General features: G+C 44.7%; 1 protein-coding gene across 1 annotated transcript in view; it reads left to right on the top strand.

Moving 5' to 3' along the window:
* Positions 1-22,588, top strand: part of LOC144150561 (ATP-binding cassette sub-family A member 2-like) — a 132,113-nt gene that overhangs the window by 19,537 nt on the left and 89,988 nt on the right. The window contains exons 8-15 of the mRNA XM_077682162.1: positions 831-932; positions 1,423-1,485; positions 4,453-4,626; positions 5,536-5,659; positions 6,255-6,373; positions 7,880-8,008; positions 8,785-9,055; positions 10,646-10,818. Coding sequence (XP_077538288.1) covers positions 831-932; positions 1,423-1,485; positions 4,453-4,626; positions 5,536-5,659; positions 6,255-6,373; positions 7,880-8,008; positions 8,785-9,055; positions 10,646-10,818 — 1,155 coding nt within the window. The remainder of the gene's footprint in view (positions 1-830; positions 933-1,422; positions 1,486-4,452; positions 4,627-5,535; positions 5,660-6,254; positions 6,374-7,879; positions 8,009-8,784; positions 9,056-10,645; positions 10,819-22,588) is intronic.

Raw genomic sequence — 22,588 nt, forward strand, 5'->3', positions numbered from 1 at the left:
GTTTTGGATGTGTTTGACGCAATTAGGTCATTTTTAGGAGAGAGAGAGGATAGTCTTTAATGATACTGGTGAGGTTAGCCTGGCCAAGGTGCCTAGCTTGCTACGCCAGATGTATGAAAACATGAAATCGATGAAGAGGTGATGATAATGGCTGTGATGAAGATGATGCGCTCATTAATAGAGCCCTGTTTAAAGAGTCTGATCAAGTCCTGTGCTTTGCAGGAAAGACAATAGAGCTTTTGTCACTCGAGATGCTCGTTTAGAGTTAGGTGCGTGCAAGGCAGGCTAGCAATGAACCGCTTCTTGTAGTGTGAGAGCTGTGCTGTGAAGTTTGTGCAAGGTAAGGCTCGCAAAGTGATATAACCAACTTTCAGAAATAAATTTTCAGTTTGCGGGCGATGTTTCAGTTTGTGGGCGATGTTTCTGTCATTTATGTTTCAGTCTCACGGCAACGAAATTCCCGCAAAAGGGAATTTTTTGGCTTTCCTCTGCGATTTCGTTATTGTGGGGTTTGACTGTATTTACAATTTTTAGCGCTCTAAAGCAGCGTGCAGGCTTCTGCAAGACAGCAAAATTTGATTCCTAGGCTTCTTTAAAGCTCAAGGAAAAGTAACTTGCTGTATGTGTCCACTCTGCTCTGGGCGTTGGGAGAGAAAAAAAAGGTGTGCTTGCGATTTTAGTAATTTTTTTTTTATTTATAAAGTGTTTTTGTATGTGCCTATGAGGTCTTCATGAAAGTTGGTGTTTGGCTGCCATTTAAAAACAAACTTAATAAAGTGCTAGATGGCAGGCATGTCACTGTGCTTAATTTTGATGTGCTGCTTTGGTAGATTGATCTGCAAAACCATTTCTGCAACCTTACCACCAAGGAAGTAGCACTGCTATCCTCAGAGCTGAAGAGGCAGGTTGATCACAAAAAGGTTGCTGAGACGGTGAGAAAATTCTATATTTTTGTATTCTTAATTTTGCTTTCACCTCTTTTACTCCTTTTAATTTTGCTGCAAGTGTCATTGATAAGAAACAAGCAAGAATAGTTTCCGTAAAAAGAATTTTGGCTTGTAGTTGAATAGGGCCTTGGGGATTGACTTATAGCCAAGGAAGCCTGTTGAGTTCCTTAAAGCGTATGCTGCTGCACAGTTTTGGGAGGCAGGGGACAAGTGTAAAGGGTGAACTTAACAGTAATAGCAGTTCACAAATCTGTTTTGTTGATTCCTATCTTTTTATATCTAAGCACAAGTCTACCTTATTCAGTACAGCACCACTTGCATTATTGTTGCAAATGCTGGTAGGTTTTCATTTGTGGGGCTTTTCGTGCACCAGGGTGAATTTCAAGAACCCGATTAAAGGAGTCGGTACGATTTGGAGTGTTTCCTCTCTTGCATAGCTTTGTGGTTGGCTAACGTTCTTGCTTTTTCTCAACAGCTTGCCCTTGACCACTGGAACTTGTCTGTTGCACACAAAAGGATTGCAAAGCTAGCTGATGATGTAAGTGCTTGAATATCTAGTTTCGTTCAGTATTTAGCATGCGTAGGTACAGTAAAACCTTATTACAAGAGACACTCAAGGGACCCAAGAAATGTGTCTTTTGTAACCAAGGTCTCTTGTATGCAATGTTGCTAACATGGCAAATGTAGGAAAATCAACCGAACCATCTTCATTCGAATGACTCTTATAACCAAGTGTCTCTAGTAACAGTGTCTCTTGTAACAAGGTTTTAGTGTACAATTCACTGCAGGATAAAGAGGGCATGGCGTCTTAAGTACTGACACGGAATTTTTAAGTTTTTTCGCTGCTATGGGGGCCTACGATCCCACTAATCGTAGAATGGCACGTTAGACGGTCGATAAAGTAAATAATTATTTACAGCCTTGTTGATTTGTGTCAGTTTTGGTTTCGACTAAACGAACACCGAGGCGGCCGCCATGACAGGAGGTTGCTCGTGACATCACAGTTCTTGTTGCGCCACTGCCGGTGTGGATGCGTGTTCGCTCGCGCTCACTCGCGCGCCCAGACCAGCCTTGTTTTCCTCCATCTCCACGTGCTGGGAAGCCTGATGTCAGTACTAAAACCATGACTGCACGGCAGAACAGCGCGCGCCAACCGCAGCCAGCGCGTTGGCCACGTCACGTGAGCCCTCACGTCGGCAGTTTGGGGCCGGAAGGAGTAGATGGCGTCATGCTGATGCCGATTGCGAAAGGGTATCTGCTCCGAGCTTTCTTGTGTGCGCAAAAATTAAAATATATTTAAAATATGGTATACTTAACGGTTACTTTTGAAGCTTGCTGGGAGATATCTCCATATACAAAGGAAGCCTTTGAGATAGTTTTCCCAGCTTTGAAGTTTCGTGTCAGTACTCCTTAAGGAGACATTGAAAGAGGCAGCAGTTATTCCGATATTAGCACAAAGATTGTTTGTTGTATTGTAGCATGGCTGACACAAAAGAACCTGTACTTTTTTTTTCATTTTTATTGGTGCAAGTACTGCCACTGTACAGGCACGGCTACTGCTAGGGGTAACACGTATCACCATAACGGGCATCAAAACATACCTCATTATTTATTTATTGCTCTTAAAATTGCTGGAAGCTCAACCTTACAGGCATGTTCCCACTTGCGAACCACAAATGTAGCGCAACATGTGAGACGTCACAAAGCGACGAGCCGGCTATCGCTTTTTGTGCTTTGCGGCGATACAGCCGATCACTCTCTGGCCGAACTTTCTCGTCGCGTGATGGCATTGGCAACCAACTAGCCAATCATGGTCGTAGAGTCTGCTGACATAGCTGGAAACAAAATGTTTGTTTACTTCCGGCATTGCAAATGGCGACGAGCTACCGCCATAAAGCGACTTGCTGTGCATTTCGGTTCTTTGGTTAGCGGATTTAGCGTTCACATGTATGAATCAGCTAACAGCGTGGGACTCATCAGTGTGCAAAACGTGTTTCAATTGTAAAAGCAAGTAATCTTTGTAGGTATCTAGATGGAAAGCAGGATGGCAGGCTGACTTGCAGCGTTTTTGTATCTCTATCGGCACATTGTAAACATTGTGGAGTTCAAAAGCACCTGAACTTTTGTGTCGTGAAAAGAAGCAAACTTGCAGGCCAAATGTGGGTATTGTGGCATGAAAGCAAACGTTTGTGTTTCTTCCTGCAATAATATGTTGAAAAGAATCTGCTTGAGTTCATTATTTCTGGCTCCTCCGGCAATCCGCAATTCTTGCGGCGCTGTTCCAGGTTACTAGCATGCATTTTAGAGTGATTTCTGAGTGTTCTTGTCGTGCTAGCATAACGTACTTTTCTTTGAGTGCCAATGTTGGAAGCACGAAGGAAGTTGTACATGAGGGGGAATAGCTCCGTTAAAATTAGTTGCATCGTCGCTAGTCGCAAGTGTGATCACGACCTCGTCATGAAACATGCACCGCAAGCCATTGCACGATGTGTCCGAGTCGCAAGTGGGAATGTGCTTTAAGGCTCCTGAGCCATGTGTAAAAGCCAACCCTACTGTGCTAGTGTGACTGGTGGAATCTTGAGAGCCTCCATGCTCGCGCCACTACTCCCACCCGCGAGCAAGAAAACTCCCTAGCCCTTCACGTTCTTACCACTGCCGTGATTGGGGTGTGCACTCTGGGGACCATGCCACTGCACAGCAGTTTTCAGAGGCCACATATTATTGAATAGAAAGAAGTGAGCCTCACTTTTCTTGGCTAGGCCTACATACCGTAATTACCCGATTCTAACGCACCCCCGATTCTAACGCGCACCCGATTTTCCTGGCAAAAAAAACTAAAAAACTTGCACCTCCGATTGTAATGCACACGGAAGTTTGTGAGCAAGAAAAACGAATGCGAGAGAAACGGGCGATTTATTTTCCGAAGTAATCTCACTCCTCGTCACTCTCCGCTGACCACAACATCTTGTCCTCGGTGCCGTCAAGCGCGTTCGCGCCTTCTGAACGAACGTTCAACCATGGTCGATGGGATCGTGGCCGATCGTGGCCCACGCCTTGCACGCCCATCCCGCGAGCTTCTCCAGAGGCGCACGCTTCAGCCGACCGCTTGTTTTGAGCGCATGAGAGCCGCTTCTGCCATTACTATTATCAAGCGCGCAAGTGCAATGATTTGACGATTTGTGTGAACGCCGATAGAAAAGCTTAGGCGCCTATGCTTCCTGCGCCCGAAAAATCGTTGCTAAAAGCTTTGGCGCCATCTTGATATGGCGATGGCGATGGGTGGGACAAAATTTCCGCTGTTTCGGCAGTTTCGGTTTCGTATCCGATTCTAACGCGCATGCGATTTTTCGACCTGTTTTTCCGGAAAAAAAGTGCGCGTTAGAATTGGGTAATTACGGTATGTCATAATTGTAACAATTAGTGGACATGTTATATTCATTGTCTGCAGTCTGCAGTGATAAGCATGGTGTAAACAGCTTGTTGCCTATTGCTTTTATCTTTACAGTTGCACCGGTTCAACCAGTTTGAAACCGCCGTACAAGAGATCTCTGAGCTGGCTTTAGAGTTGCCCCAAGATGCATGCCACAGCCTCAATGACACCAATTCCACTTTGCCCCACAATGCCACTACTTCGGATGAAGGGATTACATCTTCAAACAGCCATGAAATCCTAGACAAGGTGAGGGTTGTAAAATTTTTGTGAACAATTCAAAGCAGTCTTAATAGATTGCTTGTAATGAAACGAGATTTATTGATAGACCCAACAAAAGCAACGATGTAGGAACAAAGATACCAAGCAGCTAATGACTTTTAGGACACGACCCGCCGCAGTGGCTCAGTGGCTAAGGTGTTGTGCTGCTGAACCCAAGGATGTGGGTTTGATTCCCGGCGGCCGATTTTCCGATGGAGGAGAAAAGTGAAAATGCCCGTGGGTTCGAGATTTCGGCGCAGTTTAAAGATCCCCAGGTGGCCAAAATTGATCCGGAGCCCTCCACTACAGCGTGCCTCATCGCCTGCGTTGCGTCGGTGCGTTAAACCCAATCAATCAAATCCTGCTACTCGCTTATCATGCGCAACATTTTAGAAGTTCACAGGTGGTCCTTGATGGCACTTTACAGGCACGTAAATGTATTTTTTCTGTGTTTCAAGCAAAACACTTGAGAAATTGGGTTGAAGTCTCTGTTCTTTGGATATGATTAGAAAGACGTCTCGGCATGTCTCGTGGCTCAGCACTTGCCTCTGTTTGAGTGCAATGGAGAACTGTCGCCTTGGGTGTGTGCATATGGTGGAAAATCCTCTTGCATGACATCAACCTAGCGTAAAAAAAGAATTGCTTATAATCAATGAGTAATGTGCTCACACTGATGGGGCGAGAATGTTTTTAAGCTGTGTTTATACAAACTATATGAGAGATTTGAATGTTCCGTCACATAAGCAATCACAGTTTCAGTGTTGGCAAATAGCTTCCTACAGCCGTGTATTGTTGATGACAGTGTCACTGCCATTTCTTAAAGGTGTGGTTTTTACTTATCTCTCGGATTTTGTATTCTCTGAGAGTGGTCAAGTGGTCTTTTATGCACTGTCACAGGTGAAAAGGAAAAGGCCACAGTATGGCCTTCTAAGAATCTGGTTGGGAATGCAACGCATGGTGTGTGGAAAGGTTGAAAAGTCTGAAGACAGTGTGTCCAGTGAAGATGAGGACATCAACCTCAGTGAGTGCGGAATTGCTACTTAGCTACTTAAACGTCTCCGTAAAATGACGAAAATTAAAATTTTATTGTCAACAATAAACTTTTGGTGTTAGTGAAGTATGGAGTGCAGTTGTCTTTTGTTGGGATAACAATTGAGTAGGCTAACCAGATTATGAGCGTGTCTCTTGTCATTTACTTAAGCTGCCACATTGGCTAGTGTATGGGACGAAACTGTTACCACTTAGTCTGGACAAAACAAGATGCGTTTCCCGTATGTAATGTTAATTTTGCAAAACAAGCCGTGTGACTCATCTTAGCATTTCCACACAGGGCATAGAAAAACCACTGTTTCATGGTCTTCAGTGTGTTTGGTTTATCAATTCGACGTTTTAAGGATACAAGATTAGGTAAAAATGTTTATTTGATAGAGATAAATGTTGCCATATTTGACATGGCGTCTTGGGAGGAAGAGTCATATTGTACCGTATTTTAATTAAACCAACAATATAGTGTTTTGTTAAACGTTTTGTGAAGTTTTGATAGCACCGAGTATAATTGACACACTAAGGGTAATATATATGTCAAAACTATCCTGTACTTCATTTTTGTTTTTCAGACATTGGCATTTCAGAGTACCAAAAGGAGCAGATTGGGATTCTTGTCCATGTGCTGTACAGTAACCCCAAGGTTTTGTACACTCCCAACAACACCGCTGCTAACCTAATTGTTCATAAGGCAAGTAGCAGCTTTAATTTTTCATGTGATAGCCTCAGTTTAGCAGGTTCTATGGGCTGTACTTATTTGAAGTGTTAAGGGTGCATTTTCGTTGCCAAAAAGAAAAACTAGTGGCGCACTTGCTGTTATGTTTATTGCAAAGCAGACTTATGTAGAAGCTTTTACTTATGTGCCTATCTAAATGCACAAGAATTCACACATTTGCTTGCTCTGCACTTGCTTATGAATTGGCAAAACATTCATTGCAAAGCATTCGTTGCAAACATTTGACCAAGCAAATTGAACTCTGATAGACATCAGAAGCATTGCAGTTATCTGCATTTATTTTTGTAATAAAAGACAAAATTTATTACATTCAAATATTTGTATGTAATACCTTTACACCACTGTATTCCTGCAGCAAGAGTGCAAGGGATTCAGTTCTAATTATAATTTATGAGGAAATTTTTAAAAACTTTTACTTTTGCCTAGATTATTTTAAAACTCTGACCCATGACGGCATCGCTTTGTGAAGCTGCACTGCCACCTTGAGGTGTCCGGGAGACCACAACCCTTTCCCATTTTCCTCTGTTGCTTTGCGTGCTCTCACCACAGCTGCCAGACAGCGGCTGATGGTTTGGGAGGGTGAGGGAGGGTGCCAACACGAGGCCATTGAGGGGCCGCCCTCGAACGTCCTCGTTTGTCATGTTGTATTACAGAGCTGGCATGCCACGTACAGCCAGCCAGTGAGCTAGCATGCATGTGACCATACTGCTGGCCAAGATGACCGCCCCCAACCGGCCTGCACTTGACCGCATATGCAAACGAACGTGCCCACGCTGCTGAAATGACCGTGAAGACAAAATATGTTTGGTTCATTAAAAAGACTGCTTTGTCCTAATAGCAGTGATACCAATTTTATTGCAAAGCTCATACATAAAATTTAGATATTAGGGGAAACAGGTGAAGCAGTGGCGACTCGCCAGCCACTTTCTGGCGAACTCTCTATCATGCCATAGAGTCTTGTTTGTGTATTGGCGTCTGCCGACCTAAGCCACTACCAAGAAATGTGACTGGGCAATTGTAGTGGGACATCCAGTTCCTGTTTGATCGTATGACTGGAATGTTGATGTGCAGTTGCAACATTGATGACTATGGTTTTAAAGCTGACCTCTGCTGTGGCGCTACTGCCCATGTTGTGTCACTATAGCGTGGAATTTGAAAGTCTTTATTATTTCGTGGGTTAACATTTTTAGTTGAAAAAAAAAAAAAAGGTCTTCTGTGGCTGGAGTCCAGCTGAGGGAGTTATCAAGGGCTACTTCTTCCTAACTGAGCCAGGTTGCATTTTGTCTTCACGACCCCTTCAAGCGGGCAATCAAACCAAATAAACTGGAAGTAACCGGGTACATTAGTTGGGTCTGTTGGACACTCGGTTTCATTTGTGTGCCTTTTGTGGAGTCGCGAGTGGGTGTGTTATTTGTGCCTTGCTGGTTGATTTTAACATAATTGGCACAATTCTCTTTCTAGGCCAACGAGACGTTCAGGCTGCTGGACACAGTGACACAGTATGCCAAGAAGATGCTCAACATTTCTAGAGACATCAGGGACTACCTTGCACAGAACAGCAGCGACTACTCATTGGCCATGTTGAAACATGTGAGCCAGCTTGCTTATTCTGAATGTAGGGGTGCAATTGCTGTGCAAAACTGTACCAAAAGGCAAATTCTGTTTACATGCTCTTCGATCCTGCTGCATTTTATTTAGTTGTCTATGCTGGGCATGCACAAAACGTTGCTTCTTGTAATTGCATCCAGCTATTGCATCCAGTAATTGCATTTTGTATCCAGTGCACAAATTTTGCAACTAGCAGTCCCCTACTTCCTTAGAGGGAATGAGTCAGGATTGGGCAGGCACAAAGTTTAGCCTGTACAGCGGTTTGCACGGCCTGAAATGTCATGCTGTCATGTATATTCAGAACACCACTAGAAATCTTTTAGTATGAGTGGTGGTGTGTACGGACTCTGCTTTGCTGTTCCCATTTGAAGGTCAGAAACTGCAGGGATGCGATACAATTAGAGAGTAAAGGGGTGAGGTGGAGGAGGAGTAATGAACTAATCTCACATATACCAGCAGCGTAAAAGCAGGGAAATAACTATGTACAATTGAGCTGCTGCCTGTGGCGCATGGTGTACTGTAAAGAGCACAAAGAGAACTGCTATCATTGCCTAATTATTTTAGAAGTTAAAGCCTGTAATGTGTTGTTTACGTTCTGGTTTCTGATTGCAATTTACATGCGTGTTGTCACGACAAAAGGGCATTCAAAAGTGTGAGGGAAAGGGGCGCTTCTGGACAGGTCGTGAGGCTCTGCTCGGAGCCAGGCAGGCGTCGTGTTCTGGGGTGAATACATTGAGCGTGGATGGCCGATTGCGCAGATGCGGGACAACCTCCGGCGCTACCCACTGGTGCTGGACGTGGCCCGCAGCGAGGCCCTGCGCGAGTTTGCCCGTGGCAGCAGGGCCTCGGTCATTGAGGACAAGGAGGCCTTCCTGCATCGCCTGGACGTTATCGACAACGCCGCCTGCTCCTGGATTGCGCTCATGTCGGGCCTCAGCCTCAACATGTTCCGGGGATTCAGCACCGAGGAGGACCTGATGGCCTACTTCAAGAATCGGGCCTACTTCGACAATGTCACCATACTCGCAAGTACGTAGGCTCCTGGGTGTCTAATCCACCAAGCAGTGGTACCGACTGTCCCACACTGGCCATAAAAATTGCTCGCAAATATAGAGCCGCAGGGGCACTATATGTCTCAGCTTTTACTGCCTGCCCATTCAAGCAACTCTATTTGGTACCATTGTAAGTTAGGCCCAAATTTTTGTGCCTAGCCAAGATGATTAGATGGCTCCGTATGCATCCCCAAGCAGACCTAGTCAATGCTGTTCCAGTTATATGGGTAGTGTAACCTTTGCTAAAGTGATGCATGAAGGAATACTCACGATCTAACATGTTCAGAATTTATTTTGACGAGGTAAAACAGCTCAGTTTGAAATGAACCATAGGCTGTTGATAATAATAATGATAAAACAAAATGTTGTTGTTGAGTCCTAATTATAATACTGTTGCACTGAATTACTGAAAGCAACTTTTGTTCTATATTTTGCTCTGTTACAAGAATTATATCTTGCTTACCAAACCCTAGTGCCAAACCCTAGTATGAGTTATGCTTTCTGTCCTGCTTCAGAAAATACGGGTACCCACTGCAGTGGTGCAGTTGCTAAAGCATTTTGTTTCTGCACATGAAGCCGCAGGATTTTCACTATTACAGAGGAATTTGAACCTAAAAAAAGAAATGCCTCCACCTACCCGCTTCCTAAATGGCCTTGTAACAGACCGAAAAGTTGGTGATGTACACTCGGCATCAAATGTTTCCGGAACGCGATTTCGAAAATCGAAGCCAATTTCTCTGCTGCCTGGTGGCTAAGTTCCTGGTATGAGTATAATGATGATGCTATGAAGTGCGATGCTTCGCATGGGAAGGCAAATCGCGTCCCGGAAACTTTTGACACCGGGTGTACTTGGGGGAGCGGAGTAGAAAGTGGAACTAGGGCTATCTTAATTTAACCTGCTGCACCAAGTAAAGCATTTGTCCTCTGTAATAGCGTGCCCACAGGGTCTGTGATGATCTTCAAACTCAGCTAAAGCTAGAGTTGGCTAGAGTTGGAATTTAGCTAGAGTTGGACATCTTGAGCCCAACTGAACAGTCAGTGTTCCAAAGAGAAAAACGAGTGTTCCGAGTTCCTGATATTTCTTCCCGATTCTGACAGCATATGGCCCATTCAGAGTAAGCGATGCTTTCGTGTTACTCTGTTAGAAGGCCCACATAGAAATGGCACCACATACTTTGAGCAGCCTCTCGAATGGGCATTTGTTTCGACCAATCCATAAAGGCCTGTAAATAACATTGTCCAGCAACGTCAGTCAGCCAGTGCGGAAAATTCTTTGAGGTTTACCGCCACCCTATCTTCATCTTTCCTAATTATCTAACTCAGTTAAATGCAGCTAGTGTTAAACTTGACATATTTGTTTTTCTGTCATGGCTATCTTTCAAATGAAGTATAGTTGTATGGTGTCTTCTTGGTCCCTTGGAAGACATTTGGAGGCAGCACTTTGGGACGTGCTGAGTTTTTGCAAATGCTTGGAAAATTTCAATGAAGTTTAGTATACAGCCCTGTGCTTAGCAGGGCTGCAGAAGCACTTTCTCAGTGTTATAACATTATCTGTTTTGTTCTTCAGGTGTCCTGTTCAAAATGGATCACAACGGTTCAATGCCACGCCACATGAGCTACACGATTCGACAAAACGCGTCATTTACTCCCACAACGAACCTGATGCGCAGCCGGTTCTGGTTTCCAGGCCCTCGGAACTGGGGCTACGAGTACTACCAGTTTGGTTTTGTATGGCTTCAGGTAAGGAGGCCAGGTTGCCCAAAAGTTCCATACAGTTGTTTTCTGTTTCAGAGAGCTGAAATCTTTCAGGTGGTCTCATTTTACCTTCACTCTGTATAGCATGTGCCACTGGGGTTAACTTTTTCCCTACTCTGCGCTTTGGGCGTCATTAGCCCGCTAACAGTAGATTCAAGGGCCAATTTCAAAGGCTCCTGTGGATCTTTCAGGCGCATTGCATCAGCTGGATTGTAGGTTGGAAACTACAGTTTCAGTTTTTGTATAAAGTTAAACCTCAATGTCACAAAGTTGTTAATATCAGCACTTTTCTTCGTGATACAGAATTTTTTTTCTTCAATTAGAAATTTTACTCGGCAAGCACAAACAATACCAGTTTACTTGCTCGTTGTGAGTACTCATTCACAATGGCTTTGGAAGCAATCCATGACCCCCTTTTTACTGCGAAGCTGTTAGCCTCTCATTGGTCGGAAAATTTCGTGTCGTAAACAAAAAACCCAGGCAGCACCCAGCAGTTCTCGCCTAAGACGCCGAGCGCATGCGTCAGGCTAATCAGGCATAAAGCATAGGTTTCAGTATTCGTCTAAAAAAACCACAAAACAAGCATCAAAACCACGTTATGGATAAGGCGCCTGTGACCAATGGGACACCCCCCCCACTCCTGGCAAAGATTACGTTTGAAGGCTGGGCAGGACTAGTACAGTTAAACCTAGATGTAACGAACCTCTATGTAACGAATTTCCGGATTTAACGAAGTTTTTCGATTCTCCATTTCTGCTTCCATTGAAGCCCATGAGCTTGCGACCTTTATGTAACGAAGGCGTTGCAGCGATTAAGGGGGGACGAGGGTCTTAAAACTAACTTTTTTATTTATGAGTAGAAACTTACGAAAATTTGCACACGGATGTGCTTTTCTCTGTAGATTTCAAATATGCAATTATATTTGAGCTGGTGCTGTTAGTTCAAAAGTTATCATACAAAGTCTAAACCACAATTGGGTAATTTCTTACGCAGCTTTAATGAACTTTCGCATTGAATTTTGTCGCTTTTAATTACATGAATGGATAGCCAGAGAGTTCCCATACCCGATGACATTCTTCGTTTTTCTCTAAAGTCACGGCATCCTAAAAAAATATGTTAAGTACAAAACATGGCAGTATTGGATATTTTGGCTCATCAAAATAACTGCAAGTCATTATTTATGCGTAGCCTAAACAGAAAAACTAAGAATGTCATCGGCTGCCTCAGGTTGTACTGAAAAAAATGGTACCAAGATTGACCTTATGAAGCAAAAAGAAGTTTCCAAAAAGCTGCGTAAGGCTGAGGGAAGTGACCAAAAATATGAAACTGAGAAAACTGCATTTGAAGTTTGGCCATGTGTTAAGAGGTGAACCGTCAGTAGTGTAGCTTCAAAATTTCCCAGTAACAAAGACATGTTCTTCCCATTTTCAAATCTGTCTTTGGATTTCAAAAATGTCAGCTAGAACTGGAGATACAAAAGGCCAAGTAACGGACCCCATCAGGAATTTAGCAAAATTTATCGACTTCGAATCGGTTGGCATTTTGTTAGCATTGTGAAATCTGGTGGTGTCTTGCTGGCGTCGTGAAAACTGCAACAGTCCTTCGTGAAGTGCCATCATCTATTACAGTGCACTGTGGTACCCAGAATATTGTGTACGGCAAAAGTGTGAGGGTGAAACTTGCTTTAGGTGCCCCCCTTTTTTTGTTCTTTGGTGAGGCTATTTCATTCGTGATTTTTATGCTGGAAGTTTGAGAGGATACAGGGGTGGGACACTGGGCAGTGCGTTTTCTGCAAGTGCATCATGTTGTTGGCCCTCAAAAGAGCCTTTTGGGGAAAATAAATGTAGCCGAAAGGCAAACTTTCTTGGCCTATGGGGATAAACCCATAGACGCCTTCTTCCTTCAAGCTGTGCATGGTGCGGCTATCTCCATCGGACATCACGGTTGTGTACCGCAGCCCATTCTTGGAGAGCGAGCGCTTGAACATTATCAGGGCTGCCTCTACCTCCATGCGTCCTGCACCACAGTCAATGTTTCGCTGACACTCATGGTCTGCCAGCCAATCTTCGTAGCCCTCATCTGAAGCTTTGGGTCCGATGGCACAACCTAAGCAAAAGTTAGAGAGGACTACATGATCAATCACCCAGCCGGTGTACACTTCAATGATGCAGCCTACTCCAATGTGTGACAACCGTCCTCTTGTCCCACGTGCCATCAAACATCACATCTATGTTGTTTGGCGGCTGACCAAGGTCCGAGTACAAGTCCTTGATGGCATGCACACTATCAGCTTCAGAGGCTGCCGCAGTGTCCTCGCAAACCTGGACCACTTTCCTCAAGTGCGCTTGGAATGTCTTGTGGTGCAGGCCTCTGTGGGACAAGTTCATACCAGCACAAAAATCTGACAGAGCAGTCACCCCCTTCCCGATGCTTTGAATACTTTTCAAAGCCCTCATATTCACTTCAAAAAGAGTGATATTGCCAGATCCTTCGGTCCTTGGCGAGGAAAAACGTTCCACACGGTGTTCACAAACCGAGCACGTCACCTCGAGCTTCACGGCGAGGCCGTACTGCCGGTCAGGCTTCCTCAAATCCGGCGCCGCCAGCCCGCACTTGCCGCACCTGACGTGCGCAAAAAGGTCCTTCAGCATTGCAAAATCCACAAAGACAAAATCTGTGCCGGATTCTTCCTCTGAGTGCGCCAAATCCACTTCAAGGAGGTCGAATTTCCGTTGCGTTGCTGACTTGGTCTCCATTCCGCGCTTGACCTCGTCCGCGTGTTTCGTACGCGCGGCGATCTCCTTCGCCGTGTAATACCTCGTGTCAAGCCGGCAGGACGTGCTTGGACCAGGTATGGATTTCGGAGGTGGTTGGTCAGGCGATGGGGCAGGCGAGGCAATACGAGGCGGCGAACGATTCTCATCCGGCGGAGTCGAGCGGCCCGAAGTCGCACCACGCGACCTTGGGATAGGCGGACGACGCTTTCGCTTCCCGTGCGCATGACAGGTCGTCTCCTTCAAACGTACGTCTCCTGGCATCATTCACGAAAGTACGCGATGGAAGAATTAGAAGAAACTGTAAAAAAAAACTGCTCTAAGCGAGCGCTGCGCCAGAAGAGCGGACTCAGCTAGACGCGCGTAGCAGACGCCATGATGGCGACCGCCATGACAGCAGTCGCGCCGACCAATGGGAGGGGTCGTATGGCGAACTCAAACCGCGCGCGCCCGCTCTAGCCAATCGGCGGCCGAGAAGGTGCCTTCGGAAAACTGGCAAGGGCGGTCGTTCTACTCAAGCGACGCCATTTTGAGATATCGCAAAATGCGCACAAAGAAACAAGCTTCAAAACAAGACCAAGATGGCGGCGATCGGTCGGCTGCTTCGCCCGCGGGGCGCGCGGGAATTTGAAGCAACTTTTGCCCGATTCGGGGCATTTCGTGGCCCTCGAGACGTTTCAAAACATGATTTTAGAGTATTTCCCGATGGAATTTCGCGTTGATATTTTGAAGGCAGGTGCTTGAAGGTACAATGATTCCAAAAATTGGATTTTCTCAAAATCGATATTTTGGCCATTTTTGACCATTCTAAGACCCGCGTCCCCCCTTAACCTTGATGTAACGAACTCGCTAAGCTCATCAGTCATTTCTTTTTAACTTTTACTGAAAAATCGGCTGGCAAAACGCACTAACTTACCGAATACTAGCACTACTTTAAGGAGCCAGCCACTACAAAAACGTATAGAATCGCTGAAAACGAAATTCGTCATGATGATGATGATTACGGAGCGGCTAGCGCCATCCGATGGCGAACATGACACCCACCCACTTGAGGTTTTGCTTGTGCAGCGTGACACCACGTCGCAAGGGTAGCTACACTTCTCTTTTTTTTTTTTTCGCCTGCACTGCAAATGACCGTGCATTCCGAGTGCGGTGTCAGTTCGACAAGGGGGGAGGCGGCTTTCAACTTCGGAAAAATGACCAAAACATCGTTGTTTTGAAAGCCACATATTCGGCTTCTACGTTTTCTATTGTATACAATTGCAGTTTTTCCGCCGAAAACCATCACCAAGTGGCATAAAAAAATGCTTTTGCCAGCGGCGGTGACAAAATATCAGCGCAAAAGGGTGAAAAAATGTCAATTTTCGGAGCGCTGTACCTCCACAACGGTGCCACCGGGCGTGGCCATTTTGGCATCGTTAGATCAGCCATGCGATCCTCTTTCCGGTTCCAGTCATCTCTTTTATCTTTGTCATTCACAAACGCACAAACGCCAGAAAAAAAAGACGCACAAACGAAGCCAGAAATAGATGCTGAAGCGCGATTGGCCCTCCGTTCAGCGCGTGCTAGAACGGCCCTCCTGATTGGGCGTCGCTGCAGCAACGCAAGATGGTGGCCGCCTGAACTGTGTCGTGCACGTTTCTGATTTCATTTCCGCTGCTTCGCTCGGCCAAGTTTCAGTTCAGTCATTTTATATGCTGTGGTATTCAACACGGACGTCATCACGATGGGGATGGCTGAGATCACAAGCCAGATTTTGGGAAGTTGCGTGGCTGGAAAGCCGGAAGTCATCGAATGCTTCGTGGTGCGCGTGACCTTACCCTGGAAGGTGAAACGCGGTGTGCACGCTTGTGATAGCAGTTTGCAAAGTGAACTTTTAGTCTGATTTGCGACATTTACACGCTTAGTTATTGCTGTGTTTGACAGTAGGCTTGGTAGCCTTGGTAAAGAAACAGTCGACGCGTCAAATGCTGCGGCGCGCACGGCATTGCCATGGCGCGTGGGGCATGGCCTGATTGCGCTACCGGTTACGATGGAGTGTGGACAGTTATAATTAATGCCTGCGACGCCAGATCTGATGTTAATACTGACTTAGCGATGTAGAATAGACTACAGTATTTCAAATCACAATATGTTGTGATAAACGTGTGCTGCGAATATAGGGCTGTGCGCCAAGCGCGAGAGCTGGATGTTTGCGGTGGGTCTTTTAGCGATGATGTGAGGTGGTCGAAATTGTCAATGAGTAACTGTTAGCGGCATTAAAAATGTACCGTACCCACAACATTTCCCAGATTTAAAAAAAGTAATAATGTCATTGCATACATATATAGTGGTGCCCTGTGCATATTGGCTGCGCTGGGCAAAATATTGGCTGGCTTTAATTGCAAGAATATAAAAAAAAAAATAATGTGCATGCATTGAAGGTGGAGCTATGCTGAATAGTATACCAAGCTTTCAAGTAGCTTATTTATATCCTTATGATGATTTGGATAAAAACCGTTGAACACCTGCTGTCCGAGTACAAATCGCTGCTGCAGGCAAGGTTATATAACAAAAAAAAAAAAAAAAAGCCGAAAGCAAGTTTTAGTATTTACGTAAAAGAAAAAAGTGCCTCACTCCTTGCCCTTGTTAAAACTTTGCATAGAGAAGTTGCCAATTGCAGTGCGGGCAACCAGCTATCCTACAGTAAGAATTGTTCTGCACTGGGCATAACCTGGAGCCCCTGTTGCCTAGAAGCCTGCACAGAGGGACCTTCAGAAAGCTAATAACGCATTCCATGTGCGCCAAATCAAAGGGCAGAGACCCCAAAGATCATCTGCAGTCAAGGTCAGCAAATGCAATATTGCTCATCCACTTCGAGAAATGTAAACAGCTCCAGCAACTTTAGGAGCCGTTTCCTCAAAAGCATATTTTGAGCCTCCTGCTGTGTTCTTGACAAGGCTAGCATGGGAATGACTGAACAAATTTTGACCCTGTTGGTGTTGCTTCGATCCTTGGAGTGTGCTTGATGTCGTGACAAGTTTTAGATTGTTAATTTATGCTCATAATTTTTATTGTCAAGGCAAATAGCCCACCAGAAGTTGTAGTAAAATCTGGAACAGTGAATATGAAGCTGCGTATAAAATAAATGAGGCGATTAAAAAAATTTTGGGTCTGTCACGACATAAACCATATCTTGAGGTAAACATGAAAAGTAATCGCAGCCATAGAGTTTCATACAATAATAACTAGAGGAGAAACTGGCGCTAGTGTCAACACGAACACTGAGGTGGCACTTATGCTTCAGTGGGAACGATGGGTAGTTCTGGAAACGGATTGCGTAAGATCGAAACGGGCTTATGGCAATGGCTATGCAAATTATGTTTCCTGACAAAAAAAAAAAAAACCTTCTATTGCGCAGTTTGCTGTTTACAAATTGTGTGGCAAACAAGAAAGTTAGTGACCAAAAACAGATTTTGTGCGAAATAAAATGGCGCGTTTAAATAGAAAGCAAACGCGGAGTCGAGGAGGTTTGCGGAGTACGTTTGCCATTTGCCGCCAACTACAGCGGGACACGGAGTTCTCCAGGAACAGTCTGTAAAAGTTTCAGCGCTTTTAATTTTTAATATTAAGAAAAGTTTTCTGCTCCTAAAAAAAGAAACCGATTACTTTTTGGAGAAGTTATTCTAGCCTGAATTAGTGACATTCATCAAGCAGCGTTCCTATCAGCCGCCAGTACTGCTGGTCTATGCCGGAGGAGCCAGCATTCGCATGAGAAGTGTAACTGTCCCAAGCAATTCACAACCGTCGTCACCTTCGAAAATACATTGGTCTGCCGAATGAGCAGCGCCGCAACTCTTAATTCGCAGACACCTTCGCCGCACACAGCGCCGTCATTTGTGTTTTTGTGCTCGCTGTGCCGGCAATAAATTGATAACCCACCAAAATCGCAACTCTGGTTATAAAACATTCCACTCAGGGCGGCGTCAGTGTGCGTGTGGCATTCAATTCAAGGAGAAACGTATTTTTGACCGCTTCTTCCAACATAGGCAAATGTGTTCATGCAAATCCAAAACGAAAACGAAACTGCCTGCACGATTCAATCCATAGTAACTTCCACAAGCCATCGAGCGCCAATCCGAATCCAGAACTACCCATCACGCCCATTGCGGTGGACGATCGCAGCGCCAGATTCCTCTCTAGTTGTTATTGTATGAAACTCTATGATCGCAGCTTTCTAGCATGTCGCATTACATGCTAGGCTTGTCATAAGCAAGCAGCATGTAAACCTTTGTAGAAAAGAAACCACCCAATGTATCTTGATGAAACTTCATATTTCTGTAATTAATGCTATTTCCAGTGTGCCTACCAAATTTCATTGCTCTAAGCCAAAAAACAAAAAGTTTGCATTGAAAGCCACCTCACCCCTTAAATGAAGACGAAACACAGCTTTGGTTAATTCGAAAGATGACCTCATTAGAATCATACTGACACCACTTTTAACGTAAACTTCGCTCAAATAAGCTTCATAATTAGGAAAAACGGCACTGGCCATGAGACTCACAAGCTCATATCCCACAACAGAACCTATGATGTCATACCAGACAGCTCTGGGATTGGCGGAGGTCGGCAAAAGCAAATGCAAGTTATGCAGGGCTTATAATCTTCCTTCACGAGATATTTTCGCTTAAATGTAATGCATATATTCATTTCAGGGAAGTAAGAATGGTGGGGTAAGCATGGAAGCTACGGACACGTAAACATTGAAGTACCAGAGCGTGCTGTTGTTGGTACTGCGCACACTTGGCTTTTTATAGCTGCACAGCAGTATGGTGTTTTCGGCTTGTCTGACACGACACAGGCCGATTAGCGCAAGCGACATTGTCTTACGTGACCCTGTTTGTCGAGTATACCCCATGTTTCCCAACACGAGTACTTTCTACCGTAATAAAAACCAGCCAGGCGCAAATACGGTCAAAAACAAAGCAAGGGCAGGCAAATGTCAGCCACGGTATGGTAGCGCCATCTGGGAGGACTGACGGTAAACAAGGCTGTGTAGTTCGCTGGATGCCTAGTGCTGGTTCGCGTTCACTTTAAGGCCTGCTTTTCTGACGTCATTGCGAACGACCTCGCGAAACACAGGATTTGGAGGGAGAATCAAAATTTTAACATAAATTGATTAATTTCTTAGTGAATAAACTATCATTTGCTGCCGAACTAGCGCTGGTGGCAATATAAAACACCAAATCTTTCGAATAAAACAAACTTGTACTTTGTCTTCATGGCTCTTTAGGTGCTAGGCCTGCCTGTTGGCGTGTAGTCGCGCGTCTTCACTGCTATCTGTGGTGTTGGTTCGTCTGTGATGAGTTCTGCTGCAAGAGAATGAAATCTTTTCTCTTTTCAAGACAAGCAAGTAAATGCCACTGCCGCCCGGTATATAGTATCCCAGCTAGAACCCTCTCAACAATTTTGAGTGCATAAGTGAGCATCAAGTTCACGAAAAGGTGCCCTTGTCAGCATAAGTTTGTTCTCGAAACGAGTTTAGAACCAAACAGTTTGGAAACGCAACAGTGATAATTATTAAGTTACGCTTGTGAAAATGGGGGTAAGTGACCTTGCCTCTTTGGAGTGCCATGTAGTGCCTAAGCTCGTACGAAAGCAGCAGGCGCAACTAACGCAGTTTTCTGCTGGGAAATAAGTCTTCGAAGGGTGAGTTCACCTTCACTGATGTCTAGCATTCTGGTTTCGGTTCTGCTTCATTCACGCGAGCCTTATTAACTCGAAACCTGCATGTAACAAAAACCTGGATGTAACGAAAAATTGCAAGATTTTGTCAGCTTCGTTATATCCAGGTTTGTATCACTAAATAGACCAGTTCTTGCCCAAGATGCTGAGTGTATGCGTCGGGCTAGGCAGGAGCCATCATTTGCTGCCAGAGAAGCCGAGCGCAAGTGGCAAGCCCGCCAAGATGATGAAAAACATTTCATAGGGGTTGTAACAGCTTCACTGGACATCCACTTTCACAGGGCAAGATGGCGACCTTTTCTCTTTTTCTTTTTTTTTTTTTGTGTGCCTAATTAACTGCTGAAATTGTGTCGTGCTGCATTCATAAGACAGGGGGGCTTGCATAACATTTTATTGCTCATTGAACTTGCGGATCACTTAAATGCACGCAAGCCACTTACGTACACGTGCACCAACTACAGACTGGCATGCTCAATGAAAGACGCAAGTGAAAGCAGTGTGAGTAGCGAAGATTGTTTGAACACCTCTCCCAAGGACAGGAAAAACAAAAATATAAACGAGAATGTACGAAGGGCACTTATTGTTCACACTGAAAGAAGACAGTTGTTGCACGGCACTAATTCGGCTGCTCCTGCTTCCCTCTTGTTTCGTGCTAGTTATCTGCCAGAGATAACTGGTGTGAAGGTGGTAGGCCTGTGCAATTTCGTGCATGCGATCTTTGTGCCGATCAAAAGTAATAAAATTTGGGCAGGCAGCAAATGGCCCCTGTTCTGCTGCCAACAAAGGAGAAAGGCATTTAAGCTAGTAGCACGTGGTGTGTCTTCTTTCTGCCTTCTCAAGGATTACCTTTTTGCAGCAACACTGGGCTGCTTGGCCCTCCCCCTCTTTCTCCCCCTCTCTGGCTGACTTTATTAGAATTGTGGTTTTGGGGTGGGGAATGGGGCTGTAACATGAGTGATCGAAAGCAGATAAAAAGCCAAGGGAGAACACATAAATTCCAGACAAAGCTGACCAAATAAAGCAATGCAACGACATGAAAGAGAGGTGGGGAACACATTTGCAGCTTGCAGGCGTATAAAAACAGAAGGAAGCAACAAATAGAGCAAGCTGGCAGGCCCAGGCCAGCATTGCAGTGTCTTCAGTGACTGTATGCTTTGTCGGTGGCCTCCAGTGCTGACATGCTTTACGCCATGTCTGGCAGCACTGCATCGAGAGGCCTAAGTCACTTGTGCTAGCAATAATTTTGCCTCAAACACTTCATCGTGAATAGAAAAAATTGTTCCCATGTAAATTTATTTGATTCTAATGCCACAGTCCTTGTTAGTTCAGTTTCTTTTCTTTTCTTCTTTCTTTTGTTATATACAGGCTAAATGTAAAGTTAGTCCCGGATGTATTAAATTCCAAGAGGATGGCAAATAGCACGGTATCGCGATTATTCGATGTACCAAAATATGCCAATATAGGCTCGTGATGATACCTCTGTGCATTTCTATTAATTGCCTTGAATCTTAACAAGTGGGAGCTTACCGATTGTCATATAAAAATCCCACAAAGTCTGCAAGCACACCATGGTGATGAATTTTTTTTTAGTAGTGAAAAAAAATTGTATGGATGCATTTTTAAATTTTAGGAGGGAAAAAAATTTGTGTGCAAACACCACCGATGTTGTGGTACCGTATTTTCCGGTCTATAAGTCGCACCTTTGTATAAGTCGCACCCCCCTCAAAATGACAGTTTTTCCGAAAAAAACGTATATAAGTCGCACCGGTGTATAAGACGCACCGGTATACAAGACGCACTTGTTAATTAGGTAAACTCATAGTGAATCAGATCGTTAGAAAGTGCGGCGAAAGTACATGGTTGCTGCAGCCGCCGCCTGTGAACGCACCCCTCGGTAAGGAGGACTAGATGTGCATATACCGTCCAAAGTCTAGCCAGAACTAACTTCTCAAAAATGGTTTATTGATACACACAGATGGCGTGTACTTAGAGAGTGTTTAGACAAAACCATTGAAGCCTTCTTCCGCAGACTCGCTAACAAATAATTCAGCAACTTCAAGTGGGAATTCGCCGGCGTATCGCTATCGCCCTCCGACTCACTGATGCCTTCTTCGCCAACATCGTCACCACTCGCGGACCGGGTTACTCTGGCCTTTATCTCCAAACGTCGTGCGTGTCTTGCGTGCTGTCGTAAATCCGCGCAATAAAGGTGTCATGGCGAATGGAAGTGACACGAACGGAAGCGGCCCGAAATTCGAAACTTATCGGCAAGCTGTCATTTTAAAAATTAGCAGCACGTTTACCTCCTTCAGAGTAACTTTGTAATAATTTATAAGCTGCATGTTGTTTTTGCAACCCAGTTTGATGTTACTTTGAATTTATTCTGAAATGTAGTTACTGCGCATGGCAGCAAGTGATCATAAGTCGCACCGGTGGATAAGACGCACCAACGAAAATTTCAGAAAAAAAAAACGCGACTTATACACCGGAAAATACGGTAGTAAGGTCTAGCTCACGAAAAGATTCTTTTCTAAAATATTCTAAAAAAAATCATCAAACTTGACGTGCTTCCAGTTGCTGCCATGAGAGTTCAGTGCAAAACAAATCCTGGGCCATCTCCACTACCGTGAAACCTGGGGAGGGGCGAAGCATGCAGTGTATAAGTGTATTCGTGGTGCCTTTGTGTTTTTGCCCACGGAGATGAAACCGTTGGGGGGTAGAGGTATGCAACTTAGCTGTAAAAGTCTCGTATCTTTGAAACACGAAGCGTTCTAGCGCAAGGTGTTGGTAAATGAGTTTCTTGGTGGGTTCTTCTAGTACATGTTTTTTCCCACAGAGCTGAAACGTTCTAGTGTGAGGCTTGGAAAACGAGTGTCCCAGTGTGTTCTGTTAGTGCATGTTACGTTCTAGTGTGAGGCGTTGGAAAATGAGCGGGCCAGCGCTGCCGGCGATGGAAATAGGAGGTATATAACGTATAACTAGTTTACACTTTTATAGTTTTAGCATTTCAAGGAGCTTAGGTGACTATTTGCTGTATAGCGCTCGTGCAGTAAGCGTCCCCAAAACTTCCACAATATCTCACGTCTAGCAATTGCATTTCTTAGACTTCGGAAAAGCGTTCGCAGATGTGTGGTCGTGCTGCTGACCGCTGTGCTTGTTCTCCCAGCGCAAAAAAGTGCTTCCTGCTCCCTAGTTTTATGCTGTACGTAAAAGTTTTGGTTGATTTTATTTCCTTAGTACCTATATTGACTTCGCTG

Source organism: Haemaphysalis longicornis, unplaced genomic scaffold, assembly GCF_048455015.1.
Source record: "Haemaphysalis longicornis isolate Haplotype H1 unplaced genomic scaffold, Haemaphysalis longicornis Haplotype H1 scaffold_1, whole genome shotgun sequence".
Taxonomy (NCBI): Eukaryota; Metazoa; Arthropoda; class Arachnida; order Ixodida; family Ixodidae; genus Haemaphysalis; species Haemaphysalis longicornis.